The sequence below is a fragment of the Nannobrachium achirus genome (assembly GCF_963921795.1).
Source record: "Nannobrachium achirus genome assembly, chromosome: 3".
Classification (NCBI taxonomy): domain Eukaryota; kingdom Metazoa; phylum Chordata; class Actinopteri; order Myctophiformes; family Myctophidae; genus Nannobrachium; species Nannobrachium achirus.
Genome location: NC_137812.1, coordinates 71,836,470 through 71,862,267, shown reverse-complemented (window position 1 = coordinate 71,862,267; position 25,798 = coordinate 71,836,470). Strand labels below are relative to the sequence as shown.

The following is a 25,798-nucleotide window of genomic DNA, read 5'->3' as shown; positions in this document are numbered from 1 at the left end:
TTTGCCAATCAATTGATGACACCTTGGTGAACAGTTTCTCTATTCACTATAAATGTTTCAATGAGGTCTTGAGGCTCATTCACTATTCAGAATTTCCATAGGCGGAGGTCTTTTTCAATCATCTTTTCCTATAGGTAAATGATCACAGCAGGACAATTTGTAAATGGAAATGTGATGTTTTACACTGCATTTGTGAATTTTCATGAGTCAGCTGACATTTGGTGGGCCAAGAGTAGCCACAATCATTGTAGTTCATAGTTTCCACAACTGTTCCAATTTGGGCATACATTTTAGGCTGATTTTTCCCCTGGACCCCTAGATTAGAGGTTATCATGATTGATTATGTGTGACAGAGTAGATCATGTATTCATTGATTATATTATTATCTAAGTCTGTATGATGGTACTAATACTTGATAGTTAGGACGGAGTAGAGAGGCCTTCAGTAGGCCTCAGTAACTATTGTTTTGGTAAAGCCTATCTTGTTATGGTACAGCTCGTCCCAGAGGCCTTGAAGCCACACAGTATAACTCTAATGTCTGACCATTATTCTTGGCAGAACTACCCAGAGTGTTAATTGTACTTCTGTCCATGATATCATGTTACATAAACTTGACCACACCACCACCTAATATAATTGTCTTGTCTCCTCATTTTCTCATTGATTATTGATTGATCTGAATTCCAACCCCCCCCCCCCCCCTGAGGCTTAAGAGGCTAATACAAATGTTAAGACTGAATTCATTTCCCAGCGGAGTCCTCTCGACTCACCTTGCAATTTCCCAGAATCGCACCTTTTCTAGTCGCTCTGTATTAAGAGCGTCTGCTAAATTCCTACATTGTAAATTGCTAATTGACTTGCCATGGTGAGCTTGTAGATCAACTATTTTCAAAAAGGCGTTATATGCTAGTGTAGCTGCAGTGCGGAGCAGAATAGAATGCAGTGTGTTGTTATCCATTGCAGGCGGGGCCAGTGAGTCACGTCTTATTCACACACAACTAATTAAATCTGATTTCCACGCATGTATGTGCTGCAAACCCCTACACCTCATGACCAACACACAGTTAGGCATTCTGCTTGCGTGCACACACACACACACACACACACACACACACACACACACACACACACACACACACACACACACACACACACGTGTGTGTCTATGTGTGTGCGTGTGTCCGTGCGCGCTCGTGTGTGTGTCTGTGTGTGCGAGTGCGTGTCCACAATTATGGTAGAATTTGAGTAGTGGTTTGACAACTTTCCTGGGAGATGGTTGTTTTTAAACACTTTTATCTTTTTAGACAGATCTATTTTTTTTAGACCACCAGTGTCCTTGGGCAGGGGGGGCTATATTTTCAAATAGTCAATGAATATACGTTATTGGCTTTTTGTCTGATATCCGATAAAATCGCGAGGCCATATATGGAGATATCTGAGTCAGTCCTTATCCCTTTTATGCCAATAAATGGAGATCCCTGATGTCATCATTAAGCCCATATTTTTGGAATGCCCATATACGGACATACTGTGTCAGTCTCATGTGGTCTATGACGTCAGACATCTTTGATGACAGTCATCTCTATATTTGGAAAATCTATTCACAAATAGATTCATATAAATGAAAGGACAACTTTGTTTTTTTACAACAAGGGTTCATATTTTATTATTAGATATTAATTAGAGAAAAGAAAAAGTGAGTGTTAAAATGTTTTCATTTGCTTCGTTCTATTGTTTTATCGTGTTTACCGTGCTAAAATGTGGGCATGCGTACGCATGGGGGCATGCGTGCAAGTGGCTAAATATGTATTTTTAGACACAATAAGACAGCAGTTTCTTTATTGCTATTTGCAGTAACACTTCTAGCCCCCATAAGTCACATCCAACCATGAAAGGTTGGGTTGTATCTTGGGAATGGGCTTATTCTGTGTAAAATGACATATTTAGCCACTTGTACGCATGCCCCCAGCCACTGAAATAAGAATCTCTAAAACAATAGAAAGAAGTAAATGAAATCAATTTAACACTCATTTTTTTATATTCTTTAATTACAATCTAAAATATGAACCCTTGTTGTAAAAAACTAAAGTTGTCCTTTAAACTATGACATATCTCTTAGCAAGAAGATAATTCCCGATGAAGCCGGTCGATTTGACATAGAGCCCAAGTGTGTGCCACCAAAACTGTGGGAGGAGTAGCACGGCAAAATAACGTTTACCTGGAAAGATGGAAAGATAGATGGGAGAAGAAAGTCCTAAGATCTATAGTCTGGTTGACCTGTTATATTAGGGGCAAACACACTAAATATACTGATGTTTCTGGTTGACATTTGCACATTTCACTCAGTTTTTTTTTCATCTCACTCATGTCACTTTGTCTGCTGACCTCACTTAGCAACGAAATAAAAATAAAATAAACAAAAATAAAAATAAAACAATTCACAGGAGGCAAGCAGTGATCACCCCATGATGTGCACTGCAATGTAATTCAAATGCACTACATTGCAGGCGCAAGTGTTTTAAATGGGTATGCATGTGCGGTATATCAAATAATTAGATGACGGCAACAACATGCCTCTCAAATTGTCTCAATTGAGTTTTATTCCCAGAGAAAAGTATACTTGTTGTTGTTGTTGTTGTTGAAAACACAAAAATCTGTGTTGTTTATGTTGATCACGCTGCCGTCTTCTCAGCAAGACCAACGCTTAGGAGCTTTCAAGTGCTTCTACTGTAGGTCAGCCAATCAGAGGCAGAGAGAGAGAGAGAGAGAGAGAGAGAGAGAGAGAGAGAGAGAGAGAGAGAGAGAGAGAGAGAGAGAGAGGTCAGTGGGGTAAAGCACTATACTATATTTACAATACGTGCGTACACACACACACACACACACACACACACACACACACACACACACACACACACACACACACACACACACACACACACACACGCACACACATACAAAAAAGCAGTCCATCTGTAACCAGGTGTGGTTATTTCAATAAAACCTACCCAATCTGGGTTAGGAAGGCAATGGACCAATGGTAAATGGCAAGGGCAATGGTAAATTTGTACTTTTACTCAACTACACTTATGTGGCAACATTAGTTATAATTAACACATTACAATACATGAATACATACAATTTAGGCACTTTATCCAGAGTGATTTACGGTAAAGGGTCATTCTCACCGGGCAGGATAAAGATAAAGATGAAAAATATCGTTCTCAGTTGAAGTGGATGGTAGTGGATGGCAGTGGATGGTAGTGGATGGTAGCGCCCAGTGTGGATACTACCATCCACTTCCATTGAGAATGATAATTTCTATCTTTATCTTTATCTTGCCCGGTGGGAATGACCCTTAAAGGGGTCAGAAACCCCGCCTCTTTATTTGTTTTATCAGACTTGAGAATATGAAAAGAAAACTAAAATGTAGGCGTTCTTATCTGCTGTTGTGGGGGAGGGGGCGGAGTAATGCGGGCATATCGTTGTGTTCTGAAAGTGTAGCCAGTAGCCACAGAGAGAAGCTGTCCGCACGTGTTGCTGTTTGCATTTCGGAAACAAATTTTAAAACCAGCCATTGGAGGTGTAAAAAGTATAAAGATTCGGAAACTCCATGTTCTATAACCAGTTAAAATGTGCAAGTATTTTACAAACAAGCTGTCTGAGCATGTATCCACGGCTAACTTTTTCCAGCATTGGACAGTTTACCAGAGCAGAATGGACGCTAGGCGCTAGCACTGTTGGCTATATTGCCTGACTGTGTAGTGTGTGTGTGTGCGTGCGTGCGTGCGTGCGTGCGTGCGTCTGTGTGAGAGACAAGTTTTTGTGTGTGGTGACAGTGCGCGCACGCACACACACTACACACCATGTCCACATGCACGAAAATAGCCGTTGTGAGCTTGTAGATCGGCTATTTTTTTACATTTACGATTACATTTTGAATCCTGGACGTTTACTTGTAACAGAGTGTTTCTACATCGCAGTATACTTCCAACATGTAACCACTGAGTCGAACAGCAACAGCCCTGCCCCCACGGTCGACGCCCCCCCTTGATACGACTCTATATAAAAGAAACTTTAATATTAATTAGATATGCCTACGTCACGTCACAGAAATAAAACAGAATGAGCTAATAATGAGTGGCGCCAAAGATTTCTTTTCTACACAAAAAACGGAAGAACACAGAAATAGCTACAGAGACAGCAGAAAGCTCTGAAACCACAAGCATATGGGCCAATTGAAACATATCCTCGCTCCCTATCACAAGTGACTCAATGATAAAATATATATTTATAGAAAAAGTGATTTTGTGTTTCATGGCCCTTTAAGCAAGGTAATCAAAATGAATGCAGATAGATAGTGTAGAGCGTAGCATCAGACTCTGACCCCTAAGGACCTTCCAGGGAGGGTGCTCATGTGCGTCTGGCTGTGACACCCTTTCTAGTTTCTTTTCCTTTCGAGTTTTTTTTTTTCGCACTGACCTTTTGACACTGCACTATTAGGTTGTGTTAGTAGTTTTTGAGTATTTTTGCTTGTGTTTGACATGACAGTGAGATACTTGTTGCACTAACTAGCATTGACTGATATGGTCACTTTTGATTTGGACACTGTACTATTTTGATAGTTGTGCTTAAGGACACTTTATGTATATATATATATATATATATATATATATATATATATATATATATATTTATATATTATTCGTTCCCTCTCTTGATGTACCTTGCTCTTTACTGTACTCTGTTCTTGTTTTTCGTGTATCTTTTTCTTACTTCTCTGTAACTTTGTAAATAACCTCATACTGCTGTGCTGCCTCTGGGCAACTGATTTTCCCCCTTGGGATAATAAAGGTATCTATCTATCTATCTATCTATAGACTGAACAATCAAATATATAAAATAAATAATAATCCGTACTTTGAAGCTATAGAAACCATAGGATGCCTGGTAAACATCTTTCTACATAACATGCTACCTATATTCCATCTTAACCTTTAAGACTACATGGTCATCAAGGCTAGGTCAAGTACTAACGGGCTATAGGTGGAGTCTGAAGAGGTGAGTCTAGCACTTGACAATTACCACTTATTTACCACCAGGGACGTGCAGAGAATGTTAGAGAGGTAGGGGCTGAAATTTCTAAAAGGGCATTTTGGTGGAAATTTCGAAAATAGCCGACCTCCAAGCTCACAACGTGTCGTGCTGCGACGCGCTGTGAGCTTGGAGGTCGGCTATTTTCGGTGTGTGAAGCCACGCTGAACTATAAGCATTATCAAGTCAACACTGGAGATGTGGCGTAACGGCATGGATTTCTACACAGAGAGGGTAATTCTTTCAACATAAGATGCTGCATTCAAGTTCAGGAGAGTTTGGACAAGGCAATTCTCTTGAATGCTGCCTTCAGGTATGGCATGGAAAGAGGGCATTTGCATTTCTTTCACCATATTAAAAACTGCATTCATGGTCTGGAGAGGGCACTTTTTTACAGAGGGATAAAAGGGCAGGGGCTCAAGCCCCCTTTGATGTCTATGTGTACAAGTGCCTGTTTACCACATATTTATACTTCGGCTATTCGAGAATTTGAAGATAGACGATCTACAAGCTCACAACGCGTCGCAATGCGAATCGTTGTGAGCTTGTATTTCTGTAGATCTTCTAGATCCTTCCTGTAGATCTCCTAGTTTGAAAGGATACATTTGTATACATTTTGCAAACTGAAATGGGACATTCTGCATAATGAGACTCTTGGTACTTTAAGTGTATTTAATTTTGTTTTGTACTTTTACTCAAGTATATTCTGAATACTGGACTTTGACTTGTAACAGAGTATTTATACATTGTGGTGTTGATGTAACGGAGGTGATTCGAATCTCCCCACCCAGGTTCGTACCCGGGTCTCCCACGCGAAAGTCCAATATCTTAACCACTAGACCAAAGAGACATTTTTTTGGTATGGGGGAGATACTAGACTTTTGACGCTTCAAGGCTGGGGCTGCGACTCTCTCCGTCACATTGAGACTTAAAGGAGTAGTTCACCTCCAAAATGAAAATGTTTCTATTGATTACTCACACCATGGAGACTTGAGTTCAATAATATATTTTTGTATTCATCGCATTCCTAAGACAAAAATGTGATTATAGTAAATTTACACCCATTGATTCCGGATGGGGACCCAAATGCATTTTGGTCCCCATCCGGAATCAATGGGGGAAAATCTTTATCTGTATGGTAGAGTATGTTAATACAATATAACTTATACAATCTGTATAGTAGAGTATGTTAATACAATATAACTTATACAATCTGTATGGTAGAGTATGTTAATACAATATAACTCATACAATCTGTATGGTAGAGTATGTTAATACAATATAACTTATACAATCTGTCTGGTAGAGTATGTTAATACAATATAACTTATACATTCTGTATGGTAGAGTATGTTAATACAATATAACGTATACATTCTGTATGGTAGAGTATGTTAATACAATATAACTTATACAATCTGTATGGTAGAGTATGTTAATACAATATAACTTATACAATCTGTATGGTAGAGTATGTTAATACAATATAACTTATACAATCTGTATGGTAGAGTATGTTAATACAATATAACTTATACAATCTGTATGGTAGAGTATGTTAATACAATATAACTTATACAATCTGTATGGTAGAGTATGTTAATAGAATTTATTTCCCGGCTTGGTTGAATGCTTGATTCTGATTGGTCGAGCGGTGAATTATAGGCGTATAATGACCGCTCTGCTCTATAATTCACCGGCGAATCACCGCTGCTCATCAACGGCTCAGAGCAGCTGCTGTATTCAGGCTGCACTGCGTGGATTTAGTGCCGTATCCAACATCACAGCGACATTTACAACTAAGCGTTGCTCTTTCAGCCGTCTGTAAACAAGGAAATACTTTGTTTTGTTTTTAGTTTTGAGTCAAATTATTAATTGTATTTATTAGCCGGGTAATAAGTGCTATAAGGTCTTGCTGCTTGGTCATTATGGCTTTATAATAATAATTATCAGCCCGTCGTGTCCATATAAGCCATACTGAGATATCAGATCTACATACTGAGATAGCTTGTAGATCCGCTGTTTTCACTAGTTTTGTGCGACAGTCTTGTATGATGAAGCAGGGCAAAAGACGTAAACATTTGAAACTTGGAGATACAAGGTTTCTGCCCGACAGTGACGATATTTTGGTGATTATGTTGCGAGGAAAACGTTGAGATAATAGCCATTTTGGTTAGAACTGACTGAAAATAACTTTGTACTAAAATTAGGCCTATACTAAATAATATTGTGTCCAAATAAATTCCAAATATTATCAAATGATCTCGTGGCACCCCTGGACTGCCGTCGCGGCACCCCAGGGTGCCCCGTCACCCACTTTGAAAACCCCTGGCCTGTTGGCTCGATCAGCTCAACGTCAGTAAACGTGTCAGCTCTTGCGCATGCAGGACACCGGGTTCAAATGTGGGGTAGAAGAGGGAAGTTGCACAGCGCAGCTTTACCCATTTAGGCCTGAACACATTAGTACGCAATATTTTTTTATGCTTTAAATATTTAACAAAATAGCAGATATACAAACTCACAGCGCGGCACCGAGTGCCGCACTGCGAGCTTGTAGATCTGCTTTGAAAAATCGTGAAAATTAGAATTTTGACCCGAGTCTATAAGTGTCTTTTGAATCCTTCTAAGATTTTTTTTTTAAAACCTATGTTCCTATGTCACTTAAATGGAGCTCAGTTAGTCTGTTCTTGAGAGGCTACTGTATCAGTGGTTCTCAAACGTTTTCATGTGAAGGACACCCAAAATGACATGTATTTGGCCACGGACCCCTATCTCAAAATATCTAGTTCCAGGGACCCCCCCCCCCCCCCCAGAAGCAAAATTTGAGTTACAAACGTTCGCTTTAAAAAATATAAAAGCGAACACATTGTCGCGACTTTTTCAAAAATAGCAGATCTACAAGCTCGCAGCGCAGCACTCGGTGCCGCGCTGTGAGCTTGTATATCTGCTATTTTTCACTGGTTAAAGCATTCAATAATTCTAGGCCCTAAAGGGGTTAAGTAAAACATTGTGACGAGGCTGTGTCTTCTTCATCACGGGTGAAACAGAAGAGATAGAGGAATAGCAGGGAGGAGGGTTTATAACAAAATCATATTAGAGAGATGGAGGAGGATGGAATACCACGCTGTGTCTCTCCTTCCTCCCCATATCTCTGCAGCATTGGTGGAAAGTACATGAGCTCCAGTAGGCCTATAGCCTGTCTGTCTGTAGTAAACTGAAGAAATGTGAGGCGCTTTGAGCTTGTAGATCGGCTATTTTCGTCAGGGAGGTTTGGTATAGATGGGGAAAAAAAGAGCAGACCAACTACTAGGACATTAAAGACTTGTGATTTTTGCAAGCCGACTCGACTCAGTAAAACGTTGAGTTGAAGTCGACTTTATCGTTTGATGACGTCATCGCATCACACACAACCCCCCAAACCCCCCAAACATTGTTTTCTCACTCAACTGTAAACAAACCAACATAAAGTTTAAGTGTATAGAGGGTATCTTCACATTTCTAAAGTGCCAATTTAAGGACTTTTTAATCCCTCTAAAATGACAAATTAAACATTGTCCAAATTGTCAAATATTAGAGGCAGAAATTGTGAAAAATAGCCGATCTACATGCTCGCGTTGTGAGGCGTTGTGAGCATGTAGATCTGCAATTTTCACAATAGATTTTTTTTTTTTTTTACTTAGACTTTCGACTTTCTCTGGTGGGAGTCGACTTGTGTAATGAAGTCGACTTGTCGAAAACTTCACTTACAGAGTTAAGTTTACAAAGTACTAAGTGGTCAAATGTCTAAATGTCTGAGAATACACTCAAATCCAACTTGTTAATAGTAGACTTAATGTGAAAAAAAAATGTACAACACCGATGATATAGTGTCAAACAAGTATGAAGCTATTTATGAAATCTACAGTATGAAAATGCTTCCCAGCTAAGGGGGTCCCTTCTTCATCTCTCTCTCAGCTAAGGGGGTCCCTGCTTCATCTCTCTCTCAGCTCATCTCTCTCTCAGCTAAGGGGGTCCCTGCTTCATCTCTCTCAGCTAAGGGGGTCCCTACTTCATCTCTCTCTCAGCTAAGGGGTCCCTGCTTCATCTCTCTCTCAGCTAAGGGGTACCTGCTTCATCTCTCTCAGCTAAGGGGTCCCTGCTTCATCTCTCTCTCTCTCAGCTAAGGGGTCCCTGCTTCATCTCTCTCAGCTAAGGGGGTCCCTGCTTCATCTCTCTCAGCTAAGGGGTCCCTGCTTCATCTCTCTCTCAGCTAAGGGGTCCCTGCTTCATCTCTCTCTCAGCTAAGGGGTACCTGCTTCATCTCTCTCAGCTAAGGGGGTCCCTGCTTCATCTCTCTCTCAGCTAAGGGGGTCCCTGCTTCATCTCTCTCTCTCAGCTAAGGGGGTCCCTGCTTCATCTCTCTCAGCTAAGGGGGTCCCTGCTTCATCTCTCTCAGCTAAGGGGTCCCTGCTTCATCTCTCTCTCAGCTAAGGGGGTCCCTGCTTCATCTCTCTCAGCTAAGGGGGTCCCTACTTCATCTCTCTCTCAGCTAAGGGTTCCCTGCTTCATCTCTCTCTCAGCTAAGGGGTACCTGCTTCATCTCTCTCAGCTAAGGGGTCCCTGCTTCATCTCTCTCTCTCTCAGCTAAGGGGTCCCTGCTTCATCTCTCTCAGCTAAGGGGGTCCCTGCTTCATCTCTCTCAGCTAAGGGGTCCCTGCTTCATCTCTCTCTCAGCTAAGGGGTCCCTGCTTCATCTCTCTCTCAGCTAAGGGGTACCTGCTTCATCTCTCTCAGCTAAGGGGGTCCCTGCTTCATCTCTCTCTCAGCTAAGGGGGTCCCTGCTTCATCTCTCTCTCTCAGCTAAGGGGGTCCCTGCTTCATCTCTCTCAGCTAAGGGGGTCCCTGCTTCATCTCTCTCAGCTAAGGGGTCCCTGCTTCATCTCTCTCTCAGCTAAGGAGTCCCTGCTTCATCTCTCTCAGCTAAGGAGTCCCTGCTTCATCTCTCTCAGCTAAGGAGTCCCTGCTTCATCTCTCTCAGCTAAGGGGTACCTGCTTCATCTCTCTCAGCTAGTCTTTGGCCTGTATAAAAGTTGAATAACCGTGGCAGTATACTTTATACTCAAGTAAACGTACTTCAGGCCTGCTCACTGTCCACCACTGCAGAGTAATTAGCTACTTTTACTTGGGTAAAAAACTAATCAAGAGCAGGGACGTGCTGGCCATTGGGAAAAGCGGGAAAACTCCCGAACGGCCGGTTCATTCCAGGCCGGTCCAGGCCGGCCATTAGGAAAAAAAATAAAAATAAAATGTCGGCCTTCGTTCCATTTTGGGGACTGGGCGGCCAACCAAGTAAATCGGCACTGTCGGGCAGAAACCTTGTATCTCCAAGTTTCAAATGTGTACATTTTTTCGCAAAGCAAAGCCCTGCTTCATCGTACAAGGCCGTCGCACAAAAGTAGTGAAAACAGATGATCTACAAGCACACAACTTGTGTGCTTGTAGATCGTCTGTTTTCACTAGTTTAAATAATTTTTAAAAAGATAAATACAAAATGAATGGTTTTGGACATACAAGGTTTCCACCCGACAACGACGAAATATAACTCATGTAATTTGCCCACTGGCTTGTCACTTGTCATGATCTGAAATGGCAAAGTAGCAGCAGCGCTATAGAGAGAGATCTCTCTCTATAGCGCGCAATGAGGGCCTCTCCAACTCTTTTTCCCGGGCTGAATCAGGGGCCCAGCATGTCCCTGATCAAGAGTCCTCTCTCCTCCCTCTCCTCTCCTCTCCTCTCCTCGTTGCTTCCAGGAAATGCAGGGAAGTCTCTAGAGTGTAATTAAGGTCGGACCAGACCTCCTAATCACGAGCCAGCGTCATCCCGGGGCCTGCCGGCACGGCAACCAGCTACCGGTGCATTACCCAGGATGCACGGGGGGCTAATAGTTTAATTGGCCAATGGCATCCCAATTAGCAAGGAAGGTCACCGCGCGTATCCAGATAACTCTCACATCCCTCCAAGGTTCACCGTTGTTGTTGTTGTTGTTACGTGTCTCGTCTATACGAAAGTTGAGTGCAGTTCTGTTGGTCTCGGTTCCTCGACATTGTAGCTGAAATACAGGACAAGTAAACAATAATAAAGGATTATATCGTCATTGTCCGATGAATGTCCAAAACCGTTCATTCATGCGGTGCGAGGCGTTGTGTGCTTGTAGATCGGCTGTTTTCACTATTTTTGTATGACGGCCTTGTATGATGAAGCAGGGCTTTACTTTGCGAAAGAACGTACACATTTGAAACTTGGAGATACGAGGTTTCCATCCGACAACGACGATATAGTGGCAATGATGAACTATAACAAGTGAAATGCAAAGGAGTAGCAGCAATGGTGTGGGAAATAGAGCATCGCAGTGAGGTGTCGGAAGTCCATTTTCCATTCATTTTCACCATAGGGTTTTTCATTATCAGCCACAAAGTCGTAGCAATTCAATGTACACTTACCACTAGGCTGGTGGTTGTAAAATGGTTCTATATGCTCCTGTAGAACCCCCGAGTATGTATGCAATCACTCTAGTTTTAGTAAAAACACGTTTTAATCAAGATCGCACGGAGAAGAACTGCAATTCCCATACTGCTAAACATGTACATCCGGTGAAATCGACGTCTGTGATTGATCTAGCTTCTTCTTCTTTCACATATTTTGAGGTTACCGCGGAAGTAGCTACTGCCCCCTGTCTTCCCGGCGGATTATTGCACATCAGCAGAACTCCGTGAGCGATCGTCTTTCTTTTACAAATATGATGCACTATGTTAAGGATGACGATAAGAGCGTCCACAGAGATGACAATCACTACATTTCAGGCCATATGCTGGCCTGGATAACTAAACTGAGCGTGATTTAAGGGCTATATTTCAGGAAACAACAACATTCGCAATGCATTCTGGGAGTTTAGTTTCCGCAATTTTAAAAATAATGATGTACACGGTCTTGTACCCTGCCCTTTTTTTCAGCTTTCTAATTAATCTTTGCATTCAAAAAAATGTGAATATTGACATGATCCCTCTCCAGCCGAGGTGGCTTTGTCCAAGGCTTAAAAACGTTTAAATAAATACTTTATGAAACGTCTATGGAAGAAATGAATGCGGAAAACGCTTCCGACACCAGAGTGAGGACGGGGTGGGGCTTCAACTGCGATGCTCTATAGATCTGTTATAGGTCTGTCTGTCTGTCTGTCTGTTCATACATACTTGCATCCATATCAGGGGTCTTCAACATGGCGAGTTTCTGCCGTGTGAATGTATTTTCTTTGCTTCTTTTTACATTAACCAAATGAACCCTATAATCCATATTCTGAGGGGAACATTTACCAGAAATAGCAGATCTACAAGCTCACAACGGCTCGTGCTAAGAGTTATTGTGAGCTTATATGGGCTATTTTTGGTGAGACATTGGTGGAGAGTTTTGGTGTAGAGGGGGAAAAGGCTGCAGACCAAAAATCCCAAATCAAACCTATTTTGTTAATTTGCTGGAATTCACTCTTGCCTACACATGGACCTTTTCTCCAGCCTCGGTCACAAATAGCCAAAGGTCAAATTGAATACGTTTTTGGGTGTTTATGTGCTTAAAGGTCTGACGATAGCAGACACCATCAACATGAATCTGACATGTTAACAGAAAAAATAAGTCAACAAGCCAAAAAACATTAATTTCCTCAACATTGATGACAGTGTTGTTAAACAAGTCTATAAGGCTATCCATGAAATCTATGAAAAAGTTGAATCTGCACTTAATTTTATACAATATCCAGTGGGGGTCCCTGGCTGCATCATTTCTCTCTCTCAGCCAAAGGGTCCATGACCCGAAAAATGTTGAAGACCCCCTGATCTATACAGTACCATAATAACTCCATCCATCCATCCATCCATCCATCCATCCATGAGGGACAGTGCACAATAATCATGGTTGTGGTTTCCACGTCAATGTAAATGTACCAGAGATATAGCTGAAAGCCCCCAGGATGTTAACATTGGTGTCAATACTAGTAAAATACAAAGGAAATAAAATACATCCAGTTTATATTGTGTGTTTCACTGTAGCGTACCCACGGGCCTCAACGTCAGAGGAAATGAAAACAATGTTATTTCGTATAACTATAGTTACATTGTAGGTATAAAAGACAGTATCACGCAGAGTGAGATGAGCTCCCAGGCTGCCATTCCCTCAGTGACACACAGATGGACAGATAAGGAGATTCCTGGCAGGGGGACGATGAATCATCATATGACACGGACATGTCCTCCTCTCTGTCTGTCTGTCTGTCTGTCTGTCTGTCTGTCTGTCTGTCTGTCTGTCTGTCTCTCTGTCTCTCTGTCTGTCTGGTCTGTCTGTCTGCTTGACTTTTTTTAATACATTTACAGCAGCCAATTATGTTGTGCCCCCTTTTTTCTCCAGAATGTAGTCGTTATTCCAACAAATCCCCACACACATTTCCGTGTTGTCACTGCTGTTGTATCCTACTGACTCACCTGCCAGTGAGGAGCCCCCACCCAGGAGGACATACTGTTCTATCCTACTGACTCACCTGCCAGTGAGGAGCCCCCACCAGGAGGATGTACTGTTGTTATCTTACTGACTCACCTGCCAGTGAGGAGCCCCCACCAGGAGGACGTAAGGCCTTCGTCCTACTCCTCCCGCCCCCCAACACTCCCTGCTGACAGGTGCTGACATTTCTTCTCCATGGTAAAAGCTGCATTCATGGTCTGGAGAGGGCAGTCTTTTACAGACAGGGAAAGGGCAGGGGCTCAAGCCCCTTTAACACTTGGGTGACTGAAAAAAATCTCTTCCACTCTGACTGCATTTATCAGGTCAAATTTACAGGTAAATTCTCTCCCTTTTGGCCAGGAGAGCCTGCTGCCAGCGGGGGTTCTATTGTCTTCCAAATGTGAGTTAGCATTTAAATGGGGAGCGCAAAAGGTGTGAAATTCTCTCCTTGCTTCTGGGGGGGGGGGGGGGGGGGGGGGGGGGGGGGTAACTAACAGTCAGTAATGGTATTTATATAAATATATATGGAATTGGATTTCAGATAAATCTAATATTGCTGCAAAAACAATTAGGCCCTTCTGAGTGAAGGCAAGAAAAAAGAGAGACAGAGAAAAAAAGCAGAGTAATAATCTGGAATCTAATCGGAGCTGGTTACTCACACAGGAGGAGATGTTCATGCGCATGGGTCTGTTTGAGTGACGTGCATTGTCACGCTCAGTGGTGTAAAGTAACAAAGTACATTTACTTAAGTACTTCAAGTACAATTTGGAGGAATTGTAGCCTGACTTTATTGAGTATTTCCAATACTTTTACTTCTAGCTAGCCTACTCCATCTGCTATCCAAATGTTGTACATTTACTCCACCACAATTATTTGAGAAAAAGTTACTAGTTACTGTGCAGATATAAATGATTATATTACAAAACATACATTAATCACTTCAGCCTATACCTTGGCTATTTGAAAATAGCCGATCTACAAGCTCACAACGCATATCACATCGTTGTGAGCTTGTAACATTCTATCAAAACTACATGTTTACCAGTTAGATTAGATTAAATAGCCTTATACAAAGGAAGCTAAATTATAATTATGAAAATGAAGCAGGTTGGGAATGAGGTTCTTGACATATAAATGCCCTTTTGGGTGATTTCATACAATTCATCTTTTCAGTTCTTCACCGCAGTGCACAGCACACCTATTGATCCATGCTATTTTAAAACATTTTGTACTTTTACTTTTTGGTACTTTTAAGTACTTTTTAATGCCAACACTTTCGTACTTTTAATCTGGACTTGTACTTGTAATAGAGCAGGGGTCTTCAACGTTTTTAGGCCAAGGACCCCTTAGTTGAGAGAGAGAGATGAAGCAGGGACCCCCACAACCTGTTCATAGATTCCATATAGTGTCATTGTTTGACAACACAATCATCAGTGTATTTTGGATTCATGTCAATTTGTGTTTTCAGATATTTAACCACTTGAACCGTCAATACTTAATAAACTTGACCTTTCACTCTGTACTTAGTCTGCTCTTTTCCCCCTCTACACCAAGAATAGCCGATCTACAAGCTCACAACGCCTCGCAGCGCGAGGCGTTGTGAGCTTGTAGATCTGCTATTTTTGGCTAAAGTTTTCTCCGAATGTGGACACTAGGGTTCAAGTGGTTAATATAAAAAAAAAGGAGAAATCAGTCAAAGATTTGGAGGGACCCCCTGTAGTAACTCTGAGGACCCCTGTTGAAGACCCCTGTAATAGAGTATTTCCACATTGCAGCATCGATACTTTTACTCAAGTAAAACATGTGAGTACTTCCCCCCCCCCCTTCCCCCCCCCCCCCCCCCCCCCCGGCTCTATAACGAGGCAGCCTGTTGCGCTTCTTTGCCGTGACTTTTTTTTCCGCCTATAAAAACGTGCAGGAGGTGGTAGTGAAGGAGCGAAGGAGAGCAGGGCTGAACAGTGAGTGAGTGAAGTGAAAACAAGCAGTGATCACTCATAGTTTTCAAGGCGCTGAAGAAAAACAGGCTCTCCACACATCTTTTTAAGTTCCAGCACCTTGGAGAGCGCTCCGCCTCAAGACAACAAAACATTGTTTAAGTTTCAGCACCTTGGAGAGCGCTCCGCCACAAGACAACAAAACATTGTTTAAGTTTCAGGACCTTGGAGAGCGCTCCGCCGCCGCAGCCAAAAGCCCTCGTCCACTACTATACTATTACTCTCCGTAAGTAGTTGTTGTTTTTTTGTTTTCGAAGAACCATTTGTTGTATTTCATAGGCCATGCGTGTGAGTAATCATTTACATGAATTAGCCTTTTTTTCTAACATAAATAGGAGTGTCTGTAGAAGTTGTGTAAGCATGCTGTACATAGGTGTTTTTTACTTTTTTTTTTTACTGTGATATAATTTAATGTGTTCTTTGCTTGCTATTTTTTATGTCCATGAATTAAATACAGAGGGCTTCCAATGTAAAAAAAAAAAAAAAAAGGACAGTAAAAAGGTCTTATTTGGGATGAAGAAGAAGAAGAAGAAGAAGAAGAAGAAGAAGAAGATGTTCCTTTAGGCAGGGTGTTTTGTACTTGCACTGTACTACTTTTCAATATTTTTATATTGACTGTTCTCCATTTTTGTCTAATACAATAATCAATCAATCAATCAATCAATGCAAGAAAATGTCAAATTCACAGCAAAGACTTTGTGAAAGAGCTTGTGCACATTGTGTGCATTGTTAAACGAATCAAAATCATTTACAAAAAAACTATAAGGAAACATAAAGAAGCAGAAATGACATCTAGATTAAATTTAGGTTGTTATTTAGCTATTTTCGGACAGAAAAAATCTTTTTTTTTGTTGTTTTTAGTGTTTATCTTTGTTCACCAACATTGATCATGCTTTACTGCATTTATGATTTGCATTGTGTGTGGAGACTAAGAAGAATAGTCTCCATCAGGGTGTAAACTAATGGGGAACCTTAATAAACAATAACAAAATAATTACATTATCTTCAAAATAGAATAGAACTTATAAATTAAATAAAGTTGTGTATAAACTTGCCCGCTGTGCCTGTGTGTGTGTGTTTGTGTGTGTGTGTGTGTGTGTGTGTGTGTGTGTGTGTGTGTGTGTGTGTGTGTGTGCAGTGTGCGTGTGCGTGTGCGCATGTGCGTGCGTGCGTGCGTGCGGTGCGTGCGTGCGTGCGTGCGTGTGTGCAGGTCAGTCATGTCTCAGATGTACAACATGCAGCTGGTGTTCCTGGGCTCTCTGTTGTGTGTGATGGTGTTCTCCAGAACAGCCGCCCTGCCTGCCTTCTCTACCAGGTCAGTGTTGATTCCGTCGACTAAAACTATGACGAAAAATGTTTGTCGACTGCGTTTTTTTCACTGACAAAAACGAAATAAAAACTAAGCTGCGATGACTAAAACTAAGACTAAATATATTTACAGTTTCGTCAACAAAATTAAAACTAGAAGAGAGTCATTTTTATGTTTGGTTGCTCTCAGGTGTTGCGTGCTAAAAATACAACGTGTCGCGCTGTGACGCGTTGTAAGCTTGTAGATCGGCTATTTTCAGCAGGCAACCAAGTGTAAAATCAGTCATTACGATGCCATCAAGGCCTGCCAAAATACATTTTAGTTGACAAAATCAACTGTAGATTTATAGTCACCTAAAAACGTATGATATTTAGTCGACTAAAATTAGACTAAGACTATAACTTTTCAGGTGATGACTAAAATTAAATGACATTTTATTCAAAAGACTGACTAAAACGAAATCAAAATGTGCTGTCAAAAACAACATTGTACCAGGTACAATTTTACAATTTGCAATTTAAGCATTTAGCTCTTAATCCAGAGCGATGTACAATAAGCAAGGTAATATCAATACATACCCGAATTAATTTCTACTACAAAAAAAGAAAAAAGAAAAAAAAATCAGATGGTGTTAGCAGTCCTAATCAGAGGAAAATGTAATGTTTAAAAAAAAAATCATGAATCATAAATCATGCTCTAATTTGCATTTTGGGGATATTTCTTTCACAATAATAACATACATGTTCTAGACATTCTAATGATCACCAAAACAAATATTACAGGCATTTTACTTATGTTTTCGTGAGGAATAGCTTCAGTGGAAAAAGTGAGATGTTGTTCGTCCAGACTCTGGACTCCAGAGATCTTGAAGTTGTGTGAATGTCAGCCCCTGTGGGGGGTATTCATATGCGAATATCGTGGCCAATGGCATTGTAATACTAAACAATAGGACTTAAAGGTGAAAAAGGTGAACGTGTAAAAGATCTATTATTATGGAAGTAAACGCTGTGATACATGGACAATATATTTCAACCCATATGAACATGAACACAGAGATTACACACATTTATCGATAGACCAAGAGTAGCTATAGGGAATGGAAAGGTAATTAAACACCTCTTTTTCATTTTCATTTATAAAATTGCTAAATACAAGGCAGAAATACTTAGTTACAATACATCAATTATTTGCATTGCTAAAATGATTCGATACTAATTTTCACATCTTAAAACAATTCGATACGATACAAAGCCAAAACGGTACGATATTTTGCTTTTGCAAACGATATGGTAGATCACTGCAAATTAAAATCTATTTTTTGATTCAGTTACTATATCGTTACACCCCTATCATTAACCCTTTTAGAAGGGGTACACATTATTTTCTATCATTATTTTATGCTTTAACTATTGAAAAATAGCAGATATACGGCACCGAGTGCCGCGCTGCAAGCTTGTAGATCTGCTATTTTTGAAAAATTGTGAATATTATAATTTTGACCCGATTCTATAATTGTCTTTTGAATCCTTCTAAGGTTTAAAAAAAAAAAAAACAATGTTTCTATGTCAGCAATCTGGCCAGCCATAGTAAAAAAAAGGTGCTTTTCACTTCAACTGGAGCTCAGTTAGTCTGTTCTTGAGAGACTACAGTGGTTGTCAAACCTTTTCACAAACGTTCGCTTTAAAAATACATATATTCAAAGATTTGCACACATCTTTACAAGTTTTTCAAAAATAGCAGATCTACAAGGTCGCAGTGCGGCACTCAGTGCCGTGCTGTGAGCTTGTCTATCTGCTATTTTTCAATAGTTAAAGCATTAGGCGAGTGATGCAGTATTTAAGTGCTATGGGCTTAGGTGGAATCTAAAGAGGTGAGTGTTCAGATCACGGCGGAAGCTACACACACACACCCAGACACACACACACACACACCACACACACACACACACACACACACACACACACACACACTGCTCACATTGAATAGTCTTCGCCTACCTGGTACATATGATGTGCGCATGCTGCTGATCATCATTTGTACTGCTCTGTTAAGCACTATAGTCTTGTGCTTCACGTTTGCCCTGTAAATCACTCTGAGCTGCATTTCATGTCATAAAAGGTGCTGTACAGTACAATGTAATGTGATTTAATCTGACAGTGTAAGGTAGATAGATAGATAGAGAGAGAGAGAGAGAGAGAGAGAGAGAGAGAGAGAGAAAGAGAGAAACAGGTAGTTAATAAAGATAAAATATTTTTTTCCCCCGGTGGGCTGCCAATTTAATCCAATTGGGAGAGAAAACCCACTTATCGGCCTACATTTTTAGCGTAACAGTTCCAATTCTGTCGATCTGTTACATTTGTATTATTATTTTATTCAACATTTCTAGTTTTACTTGTTTAGCCTGTATTAGTTCTCTCTCCTGAAAGGATGAAATTGGTATCCCAGCCTGAAAGTGCATTTGTTTTGTTTATTAAAAAAGGGGAGCCGTTAATAATGGACAAAGACGCGCGTTTGTGTGTGTGTGTGCGTGCGTGCGTGTGTGCGTGTGTGCGTGTGTGTGTGTGTATGTGTGTGTGCCCGTGTGCATGAGAAGGTCCCAGTCCCTGGAGACGGAAGGTGACGGCCCATCCCTTAACGACCTCGACAGCCTTAAAGTCATCTTCGGCTTAACGAGGTAATTAACCTCGCAGATTTGGCAAACAGTCAACATCGGCTTCACTTTCACCATCATCACGATCCCTTTACTTCTCACATGACAGTTTACTGGTGTAGTTAAGGGTACGGACACACCAGACATGACAGTTTACTGGTGTAGTTAAGGGTACGGACACACCAGACATGACAGTTTACTGGTGTAATTAAGGGTACGGACACACTGGAGTTTGATTACGCCTGTGGGGAGTGGTGGAAAAAGTATTTGCATTTCTTACTTAAGTAAAAATGACAATACTGTAATGTAGACCAGGGGTTCCCAAACCATTTTGTCTAAGGGCACCCCATGAATATTATTTTAATCCGAGGCACCCCTACATTATAATTTTCACTCCCAGCACCTTATATTTATAGCATATCGGTCAATATCGGGTGGAAACCTTGTATGTCCAAAACCGTTCGTTTTGTATTTATCATCTATTAAATGTACTAAACTAGTGAAAACAGCAGATCTACAAGCACACACCGCCTCGCGATGTGTGCTTGTAGATCGGCTGTTTTCACTAGTTTTCTGCGACAGTCTTGTATGATGAAGCAGGGCTTTGCTTTACCAAAAGACATACACATTTGAGATACGAGGTTTCTGCCCGACAGTGACGATATTTTAGTGATTATGTTGCGAGGAAAACGTTGAGATAATAGCCATTTTGGTTAGAACTGACTGGAAATAACTTTGTACTTCAAGTGTCCAAATAAATTCCAAATATTATCAAATTATCTCGCGGCACCCCTGGACTGCCGCCACGGCACCCCAGGGTGCCCCGTCACCCACTTTGAAAACCCCTGATGTAGACATACTTTGTTACAAGTAAAAGTCTGTAAAATGCCCTGTTCCCATTGAAAAGCATTGGGAGAATCTTCCCTGCATGTTCACAGTTTAGGCACGTGCACACATAGACATGAAAGGGGGCTTGAGCCCCTGACCTTTTATCAGTCTGTAAAAAGGTGCCCACTCCAGAACATGAATGCAGTTTTTACTATGGTGAAAGAAATGCAAATGCCCTCTTTCCATGCCATACCTGAAGGCGGCATTCAAGAGAACATGCCTTGTCCAAACTCTCCTGAACATGAATGCACCATCTTATGTTGAAAGAATTGTCCTCACCGTGTAGAAATCCATGCCGTTACGCCACATCTCCAGTATTCCCTTTTTTATGCTTAGTTTAGTGTGTTATCAAGTATTGAAAATAGCCAACCTCCAAGCTCACAACACGTCGCAGCACATGTGAGCTTGGAGGTCGGCTATAGGTCTGCTATTTTCAATATTTCCACCAAAAGGCCCTTTTAGAAATGTCAGCCCCTGCCTCTCTAACATTCTCTGCACGTCCCTGTTCACTGGCACAAGGTCAACTAAAAGGATAAACACCCCGAGAAAGCTTTTGGGCTTGTTCCAATTGTCTGTTTGTTTTGTTTGTTTTTTACTCATACAACATTTAAATGACAGACAAATAAAACACAGTAATATGCAACACAAAAAAAAACATCATAAGACAGTCGAAAGATAAAGTAAAACATAGATGGTATATACTGTAGAAAGTTCAGGGGGGAGGGAAGGATATAATAGGCTTTGAATCTTTTACCAGCTCCGAGTTGAAGCCACATGTAAGTGTTTTTTTTCCAGAGCGGTTTTAAAGGAGGATAGGGATTTACACTCCTGTAAGGCAGTCAGTAGGGCGTTCCACATTGTTGCGGCGTAGCAGGAGAACGGATTTAGATGAGGAGTAAGAGTCCTTGAGCGAAACCCTGAGCGGCATCAGAGCTGACATTATGGGAGCCAGGGACGTGCTGGCCATTGGGTAAAGCGGGACAACTCCCAAACGGCCGGTTCATTCCCGGCCGGTCCAGGCCGGCCATTAGGAAAAAATTAAACTGTTTGCACAAAAGTACAAATTAAACTGTTTGCACAAAAGTAGTGAAAACAGCCGATCTACAAGCACACAACGCCTCGCGGTGCGAGGCGTTGTGTGCTTGTAGATCTGCTGTTTTCACTAGTTTAAATCATTTTTTAAATGATAAATACAAAACAAACGGTTTTGGACATACAAGGTTTCCACCTGACAACGACGAAATATAACTAATGTAATTGGCCCACTGGCTTGTCACTTGTCATGATCTGAAATGGCAAATCTTTGAGTAGCAGCAGCTACTATATCTCTCTCTATAGCACGCAATGAGGGCCTCTCCAATTATTTTTCCCGGGCTGAATCAGGGGCCCAGCACGTCCCTGATGGGAGCTGATTGCCAGTCGCTGTCAACAGCAACTGCTTGACATGTAAATGTCCACTGCACTCTCCACCTAAAGGTCTAATGGACTGTATAGAATGAAGGACAACATTATTGCATATATCCCCGAGTGACATACATTTTCTTCCTGCTGAAAATATGCAATTTTTCGTCGAACTCCATTACAAAGCCACTTCCACGGAATGCCTATTTATAGATGGCTATTAGGATGAGGTTATTACATCATTATGTTATAGGCTGGTGAATCAAAACCAATGATTATAGAATAATTATCAAGAAAGATATTTCCTGGCATGTGTATCAGTAAGACGCCGAAGGGCGAAGTCGAAGAGCGACGTCGCCCTAAAGGGCGAGGTCGCGCCATGTCTTGGATGAACACTGTTAATGTGGTTCTCCTAACAGGTCATCATCTGGGATACAATCCCTTTTATGCCCATAAATGTAGATCCCTAACAGAATCCCTTTTATGCCCAAATATGGAGATCCCTACTACTGACGTCACTGTGATATCACCTGTTTGTGCCCATATATTATGGAGATCCCTGCTTTGAGTATCTGACGTCACTTTGATGTCACCTGTGATGTCACATTGATGTGTCAGGGGAACCACAGTGTCAGACGTTACCCTAAGTAACAAGAAGACCGGACATCAGACAAGGACAAGCTGTGACGGTTCTGATAGTAAACTGTGACCTACAGCCGCAATAATTGCGTTCATTGTGACCCTGTTTCGCAGAACAGTTGGAATGTACATATACGACCTCAGCGATGTTTTAGCTTGTAGATCTGCTATTTTTAACAGTTTTGGGACAACATACAGTATCAATCTGAAACATCACTGCCATGACATCATCCATCAACATTGTGCCGAAAAAAAACAGCAGATCTACAAGCCCACGATCTATTTCCCCGCAATCCATTGTGACAGTATTAATCCCATTAAGACCGGGAATGGATCTGTGTCACGTAACCACTTTAACCATTATCTTTTATACTTTGTCTATATTCAAAAATAGCAGATCTACCAACTCATAGCGCGGCGCCGTGTGCCGCACTAATGAGCTTGTAGATCTGCTATTTTTTTGCAAATATTTGAATATAGACCTATGCTTTTAAAACGAACATGTTGAACTCAAATCTTTGCTTCTGGGGGTCCCCGGAACAACATATTTTGAGGTGGGGGTTGGATACGTCACATGCAGGAAACTGTCATTAATGTTCAAAATGATACAAGACAAAGTTGACAGAGGATTTACTTGAAAGGAAAATGCAAAATATTAGCCTATCTATAATACATTGGAAAAAAAACATGTATTTTTAAATGATTTTTATTTTGTAATTTTCTCAGTATGATGCAAAGCATTGATGCAAAGCAACGATTCAAATGCGAAACGTTTCCTTCTTTCCTATACTGTTCCCTGACTGCCTGCACAATCTGTCCTGACAGATCTACAAGGCATGCGGATGGTCTGTTCACCAGCGGTTACAGTAAACTCCTGGGTCAGCTGTCGGCCAAAGACTACCTGGAGTCCCTGTCCAAACGCGTCAAGTAAGCAACCTCTCACTGCCAAAATGCAATGCCATGCAACCAGGGGCGTCACAAGAAATGGGGGGGGGGGGGGGTGGGGGGGGGGGGGGGGGGGGGGGGGGGGGTTGAGTGGGACTGGGTTACCAGGGCCCACTCCCCCCTGGTAACCCAGGTGGAGGGGCCTTGATTATTTTATAGCTATTTAGTAGGGGTGTAACGATATAGTAACTGAATTGAAAAATCTATTTTAATTTGCAATCGATCTACTAAGTCGTTTGCAAAAGCAAAATATGGTACCGTTTTGGCTTGGTATCGTATCGTATCGTTTTAAAATGCGGTAATCGGTATCGATTCGTTTTGCTATGCAAATAATTGATTGCATGGAAACGTATTTATAAAGTATTTTTGCCTTGAATTTGGCTATTTTAAGAGGGAAAATTCAAAAGAGGGGTCTAATTACCACTCTTGGTCTATCGATAAATGTGTGTAATCTCTGTGTTCATGTCAAGATGGGTTTGTCCATTAGTGTTGAAATATAATGTCCATGTATTTGCTAGATAATCACAGTGTTTACTTCCATAATAATCGATTTTTTTACACGTTTTACACAGATTTAATTTATTTGCCAAATAGTTACTATATCGATTTTAAATCATTGAATTGAATCGGATCGCCATGAATGAACAAATATCGTCCATGTATCGTATCGTTAACCATGTATCGTGATGCGTATTGTATCGCTGTTAAAATGTATCCTTACACCCCTATTATTTAGCTATTGAAAAATAGCAGATATACAAGCTCACAGCGCCGCGCTGCGAGCTTGTAGATCTGCTATTTTGGAAAAGTCGTGAAAATGTGTGCAAATCTTTAAATACATGTATTTTTTTAAGCCAACATTTGTAACTCAAATTTTGCTTCTGGGGGGCGGCGGGTCCCTGGAACTAAATATTATGAGATGGCGGTCCGTGGCCAAATACACATCAAAAAGGTTTGAGCACCACTGACATAGAAACGTAGAGAAACATTTGAAATATTCAAAGATTTTCACGATTTTTCAAAAATAGCAGATCTACAAGCTCGTGAGCTTGTATATCTGCTATTTTTCAACTGTTAAAGCACAGGGGCCCCACAGTGAATCCTTGTACCCAGGGCCCAGAATGTGGTGTGACACCCCTGCCTGCAGCAGAAGAAGAGCTCCTTAAAAATGCTGGAAACCTTGTGTGTCCAAAACTCTTAATTTTCAGGATTCAAATTCAAAAAATTGCAAAAGTACAATAGCAGATCTACAAGCTCAAAACGTGTCGCTTGGCGGCGCCGCGTTTCAAACTTGAAGACCCGTAGCTTTTGATGCTCTTGTGTGACGCTGTGCTATGATCGAGAAGAAAGAAAAATTCAGAATATGAAAAAAAGAATTCCCCAACAGCAACAAATGAAAGTAACCTATATAAAGTGCAATGATCAAAAATGCAAAAAAAAAATTAGTCAGACATTCTTATAATTGTGCACAGAACCATTTGCAGCAGATGTAAACAGCAGCAGACAATAGAAACACAGTGTTAAGTGCAGGTTAGAGACCACATTTAGCAGCATGATAACCGTTGAGTACACATCAGTCATAGTGCACGGTGCAGCAACAGTGGAGTGTAATCATAGTCATGTGTGCAGAAAGTGATAAATGCATTATGTTACTGCCTGGGTCGCCAAGGCCAGGGCTTCCCAAACATTGGATCAGGGTCAGTGTTCATTTCATTAAAAAAAAACTAAGACAAAAAAACATTTTTTGACTAAAACTAAATTAGAAACTAAATTAAAACTAACCAGTATGACTAAAACTAAGACTAAATATAATGAATTTTGTCAACAAATAAAAACTAGACTAGTGGAGAAGAGATCCCAAAATACATTTTATGATTGGTGGTGCTCGGCTGTTGCCCTCTGAAAATAGCACATCTACAAGCTCACAGCAGGTCGCAGCCCGACTTGTTGTCATGGTTTTGTGTGCTGGTTGAGACATGGCTGTGTGTTGTGTGTATGTGTGTCTCTGTCGCCCTCCAGTGGTGACGTGTTGGACAATCCGGGGAAGAGACACTCAGACGCTGTCTTCACAGACAACTACAGCCGCTTCCGCAAGCAGATGGCCGTCAAGAAGTACCTGAACTCTGTACTGGCAGGGAAGAGGAGGTAAGATACGTACAGCACAGCACAGCACAGCACAGCACAGCACAGCACAGCACAGCACAGCACAGCACAGCACAGTGTTGCAGGTCCCAGGTAACCAGGACAAGCAATCAGTTATTAATGTGCTGTTAAACAGGAGAATGAAGCACACAGAACGTCTCAGTTGTTATCAGACTGGTTGCTCTCATCAGAATGACGGAGAAAACGCTCCGATACCGC

The 25,798-nt window shown here is 41.2% G+C and overlaps 1 protein-coding gene across 1 annotated transcript; it reads left to right on the top strand.

Annotated features, from left to right (window-relative positions):
* Window positions 1-16,822: 16,822 nt before the first annotated feature.
* LOC308282424 (VIP peptides-like) lies at window positions 16,823-25,586 on the top strand (the record flags this gene model as incomplete). Its single annotated transcript, XM_080722769.1, has 4 exons — window positions 16,823-16,920; window positions 19,508-19,588; window positions 23,318-23,419; window positions 25,457-25,586. 4 exons carry the CDS (start codon window positions 16,823-16,825, stop codon window positions 25,584-25,586), a joined length of 411 nt encoding a protein of 136 aa, XP_080578895.1.
* Window positions 25,587-25,798: the final 212 nt, after the last annotated feature.